The 5,553-nt window shown below is 51.1% G+C and overlaps 1 protein-coding gene across 1 annotated transcript in view; it reads right to left on the bottom strand.

Annotated features, from left to right (window-relative positions):
- Positions 1–371: 371 nt before the first annotated feature.
- Positions 372–5,553, bottom strand: part of LOC311373503 (uncharacterized protein) — a gene marked incomplete at both ends in the record, with an annotated part of 11,699 nt that continues 6,517 nt past the window's right edge. Inside the window, 3 exons of the mRNA XM_084490261.1 lie at positions 372–470; positions 1,385–1,483; positions 4,812–5,009. Of these exons, the coding sequence (XP_084346387.1) occupies positions 372–470; positions 1,385–1,483; positions 4,812–5,009 (396 nt within the window). The remainder of the gene's footprint in view (positions 471–1,384; positions 1,484–4,811; positions 5,010–5,553) is intronic.

The raw sequence follows: 5,553 nt of genomic DNA, 5'->3' as shown, positions 1-5,553 counted from the left end.
ACCACAACCACGCTGTCACTGAACTAGCTCTCATTCAACAATGGAACGGACAATGATCCAGGTCTGAACGTGGGCTGCAGAAGTGTCAGCCTGGCTCTAGGTCAGCCTGGCTCTAGGTCAGCCTGGCTCTGGTCAGCCTGGCTCTGGTCAGCCTGGCTCTAGGTCAGCCTGGCTCTGGTCAGCCTGGCTCTAGCCTGGCTCTAGGTCAGCCTGGCTCTAGGTCAGCCTGGCTCTGGTCAGCCTGGCTCTGGTCAGCCTGGCTCTAGCCTGGCTCTGGTCAGCCTGGCTCTGGTCAGCCTGGCTCTGGTCAGCCTGGCTCTGGTCAGCCTGGCTCTGGTCAGCCTGGCTCTAGGTCTTTCTGAAGGACTCACGATGTTGCGGACGTCGGGCGACGCCCCGTTCTGCAGCAGCAGCAGCACGATGTTGAGGTGACCCATGAAGGCCGCCACGTGGATAGGGGTCAGACCGGACTGCAGAGAGGAGGAAGAGGAGCCAATGAGAGACTAGACTACAGAGGAGGAGGAGGAGCCAATGAGAGACTAGACTACAGAGGAGGAGGAGCCAATGAGAGACTAGACTACAGAGGAGGAAGAGGAGGACACAATGAGAGACTAGACTACAGAGGAGGAGGAGGACACAATGAGAGACTAGACTACAGAGGAGGAGGAGGAGGACACAATGAGAGGCTAGACTACAGAGGAGGAGGAGGACACAATGAGAGACTAGACTACAGAGGAGGAGGAGGAGGACACAATGAGAGGCTAGACTACAGAGGAGGAGGAGGACACAATGAGAGACTAGACTACAGAGGAGGAGGAGGAGGACACAATGAGAGGCTAGACTACAGAGGAGGAGGAGGACACAATGAGAGACTAGACTACAGAGGAGGAGGAGGACACAATGAGAGACTAGACTACAGAGGAGGAGGAGGAGGACACAATGAGAGGCTAGACTACAGAGGAGGAGGAGGACACAATGAGAGACTAGACTACAGAGGAGGAGGAGGAGGACACAATGAGAGGCTAGACTACAGAGGAGGAGGAGAACAACGACAGAGACAAAGTACTAGACTACATTTAGGTTATTTTCCATTTCCATTTAGAAGACGCTTTTATCCAAAGTGACTCACTACGGTTCACACACCAATTCACACATTCACATTCACACCAATTTGACGGCGGAGTCGACCACACGAGGTGACGGCCAGCCGGTCAGGAGCAGGCAGGGTGAGGCGTCGTCTGGCTCAGGGACACCCAATCGACACTCGACAATCGAACTAGTGTGAACTAAGTGAACCCGCTCCCCCCTCCCGAGCTACGCCGACCCCTTCAGACCACCAGATCCTGGTCCTTTGTAAGCCGAGGCGTGGGGCTCCGGGCCTCACCTCAGTGATGGCCTGGATGGACGCGCCGTACTTCACCAGCAGCTCCATCACCTTCACCCGGTTCTTCTTGCAGGCGATGTGCAGCGGGGTGAAGCCGTTCTGCAGCAGAGGAGAGACGGAGAGCTTCAGGTGATTGTTTCACCAAGTTTAAGAAGACCACTTTTTGGGCAATCAGCATTCAGCATACCACGCAACTGGAGAATGGAACTCCATCCCACTCCATGTTTGAGACTGTACAAGTCTTAACAGCTTTAAACAGTCTCTGAAGACATGGCTGAAAGAGAATCAATCTTGCGATCATTGATCTCTGTATATATCTATAACACCAAATGTATTTTGTATGTTTTTTTTTTTTTTACTGTAATGTTGTTGTTGTTGTTGTTCTGTTTTTAACAATTGTCTGTAATGTCTAGTATGTTTTTATTGTGCTTTGAACTTCCTGCCCAGGGACCGCAGGTGCAAATGATCTGTTTAGCTAACCCTGGTATACAACCTGTTCTATACATGGTCCCTGTTAACAAAAACCAATAAACTAAACTAAACTAAGAGCTTATCATCCACCTTAGTGTGGCCCGCACCCGGCCTCAGACTAAAGGTACGCAAAGAAACGTTTTTTAAATGATCATTTCTGAAAACGACTAGACCTATATTGTACATATTGCACCATGTATCAGAGCCACGTCAAAACCAACGTTGAAGAAAATATGAATACAATAATTAGATTGAACTTGACTTGGCTATAAGGTATTCTTAGATGACAAATCTGAGGGTGTCTGTCTGTCTGTCTGTCTGTCTGTCTGTCTGTCTGTCTGTCTGTCTGTCCTACCAGGGTGTTGGTGTGCACGGTGAGTATCAGAATGATGAGGTCAGATATAAAACCAGAGTATTCCTCTGGTGTCAGAGCGTTGAAACTCCTGACGTGTAAAGTCTGAGAACCCGGTCACTAGTACCTGGTCACTAGTACCTAGTCACTAGAACCTGGTCACTAGTACCTGGTCACTAGAACCTGGTCACTAGAACCTGGTCACTAGAACCCGGTCACTAGTACCTGGTCACTAGTACCTGGTCACTAGAACCTGGTCACTAGTACCCGGTCACTAGTACCTGGTCACTAGTACCTGGTCACTAGTACCTGGTCACTAGAACCTGGTCACTAGTACCTGGTCACTAGAACCTGGTCACTAGAACCTGGTCACTAGTACCTGGTCACTAGAACCTGGTCACTAGAGCCCGGTCACTAGTACCTGGTCACTAGTACCTGGTCACTAGTACCTGGTCACTAGTGCCTGGTCACTAGTACCTGGTCACTAGTACCTGGTCACTAGAACCTGGTCACTAGTACCTGGTCACTAGAACCTGGTCACTAGTACCTGGTCACTAGAACCTGGTCACTAGAACCTGGTCACTAGTACCTGGTCACTAGAACCTGGTCACTAGAGCCCGGTCACTAGTACCTGGTCACTAGTACCTGGTCACTAGTACCTGGTCACTAGTACCTGGTCACTAGAACCCGGTCACTAGAGCCCGGTCACTAGTACCTGGTCACTAGTACCTGGTCACTAGTACCCGGTCACTTAATGGAACGGTCACCATGTGTGCGGTCTGATCACACGTACATTAAACATACAAGCCATGTGCCATTTGTATGTTTGTGTGTGTCATTTGTATGTTCACATTTTAATGACCTTATATTATCACCTGGTTTTCCTTTTGATTTTGCACTTGCGTTTTGAAAACAGCCTAACATCATGACCGTTGTAACTGCCGTCTCAGCGCAGTAGAGATCGCGCAGTACTTTGGACACTTCTGATGAATGTGCCGCATCAGAACGGTAAAATGTGACTTTAATCAGCCAAGCCACGCAGGGCTTTTAGAGGAAGCTTTGACATCACAATGCTTACGGAGAAACAAAACGTTCTATCTGCTGGCAGTATTTGAGTAAAGTGGTAGCTAAGCTCATTGGCTCACGCTACAAGAGCAGAATATCCTCCGCTTCCAGTATCCAGTTTGGATGTGTGTTGGTGTGTGTACCAGAGCTAAATAGTTGGTGTGTGTGTGTGTGTGTCTGTGTGTGTGTGTGTGTGTGTGTGTTGACCAGAGAACTAGTGTTGGTGCATGTGTGTGTGTGTGTGTGTGCGTGTGTGTGTTTCGGAATGTGTATCAGATAACTAGTGTCATGTGTGTTTGTCTATGTATGTGTGTCATGTGTGTGTGTGTGTTTATGTATGTGTGTATATATGTGTTTCTGTGTGTTATATGTATACACATATGTATATGTATATGTGTTTGTGTGTGTGTGTGTGTGTGTGTGTGTGTGTGTGTGTGTGTGTGTGTACCAGCGCCCTGGTGTTGGGGTTGTGTGTGTGTGTGTGTGCGTACCAGCGCCCTGGTGTTGGGGTGTGTGTGTGTGTGTGTGTGTGTGTGTGTGTGTGTGTGTGTGTGTGTGTGTGTGTGTGTGTGTGTGTGTGCGTACCAGCGCCCTGGTGTTGGGGTTGTGTGTGTGTGTGTGTGTGTGTGTGTGTGTGTGTGTGTGTGTGTGTGTGTGTGTACCAGCGCCCTGGTGTTGGGGTTGTGTGTGTGTGTGTGTGTGTGCGTACCAGCGCCCTGGTGTTGGGGTTGTGTGTGTGTGTGTGTGTGTGTGTGTGTGTGTGTGTGTGTGTGTGTGTGCGTACCAGCGCCCTGGTGTTGGGGTGTGTGTGTGTGTGTGTGTGCGTACCAGCGCCCTGGTGTTGGGGTTGTGTGTGTGTGTGTGTGTGTGTGTGTGTGTGTGTGTGCGTACCAGCGCCCTGGTGTTGGGGTGTGTGTGTGTGTGTGTGTGTGCGTACCAGCGCCCTGGTGTTGGGGTTGTGTGTGTGTGTGTGTGTGTGCGTACCAGCGCCCTGGTGTTGGGGTTGTGTGTGTGTGTGTGTGTGTGTGTGTGTGTGCGTACCAGCGCCCTGGTGTTGGGGTTGTGTGTGTGTGTGTGTGTGTGTGTGTGTGTGTGTGTGTGTGTGTGTGTGTGCGTACCAGCGCCCTGGTGTTGGGGTTGGTGTGTGTGTGTGTGTGTGTGTGTGTGTGTGTGTGTGTGTGTGTGTGTGTGTGTGTGTGTGTGCGTACCAGCGCCCTGGTGTTGGGGTTGTGTGTGTGTGTGTGTGTGTGCGTACCAGCGCCCTGGTGTTGGGGTTGTGTGTGTGTGTGTGTGTGTGCGTACCAGCGCCCTGGTGTTGGGGTTGTGTGTGTGTGTGTGTGTGTGCGTACCAGCGCCCTGGTGTTGGGGTTGTGTGTGTGTGTGTGTGTGTGCGTACCAGCGCCCTGGTGTTGGGGTTGTGTGTGTGTGTGTGTGTGTGCGTACCAGCGCCCTGGTGTTGGGGTTGTGTGTGTGTGTGTGTGTGTGTGCGTACCAGCGCCCTGGTGTTGGGGTTGTGTGTGTGTGTGTGTGTGTGCGTACCAGCGCCCTGGTGTTGGGGTTGGCCCTCTTGTCCAGCAGCAGCTTGGTGACCCTGTAGTGGCCGCAGTGCGCCGCCACGTGCAGCGCCGTCAGGTAGTCCAGCGTCACGTCGTCCACGGGCGCCTTGTACTGCAGCAGGTGCTTCACACACTCCACGTGGTCGCCCTGGGCCGACATGTGCAGCGGGGACAGGCCGTTCTGGGCGGGGCCAAAGAACAACACCACAGCTCTGACACGCTCCACGGACGACAGACTCCAAAGCGTCGTTAAAGAATCGTTACGTACGTCGTACATAAATACATTACGTCGTCGTTACACAATCGTCTTCCTCACAATTCAACAATCGTCTCACGACGTGCTTCCAAAGGCATGTTTCGAGCGACTGACAGTTAGGAGGGTGAGTATTCCCAGGCCGTGTCGTTTATTTTGAGCGTGTCTTCTAATGAGCTCAAAGAACTAGAATATGACGGCCTCAGAGTCTCATGTTAGCCTTCATTGAGGCTAGCGGTGTTGTCCTGCTGTTAGTGTGGAGGGCTGATGTCACGCCACCAGGTGTGACTGTGATATGCCATTATGAGTTTGAAAAGCTGGCTTTCCCCCCTGTGTCTGAGTGGGGGGGGTGTCTACACCTGGTGGCATAATATACCACCCCTTTAATAAAATCAGACGGGAAATGTGTTTGCAAATGTTGACTGAGAATGAAATGAACGTTAACTATCACTGTAATGAAACAGGAGATCAA

The sequence above is a fragment of the Micromesistius poutassou genome, assembly GCF_964030765.1.
Source record: "Micromesistius poutassou genome assembly, contig: SCAFFOLD_5999, whole genome shotgun sequence".
Taxonomy (NCBI): domain Eukaryota; kingdom Metazoa; phylum Chordata; class Actinopteri; order Gadiformes; family Gadidae; genus Micromesistius; species Micromesistius poutassou.
The sequence above is the reverse complement of the archived record's forward strand: the minus strand, read 5'-3'. Positions and strand labels throughout refer to the sequence as shown.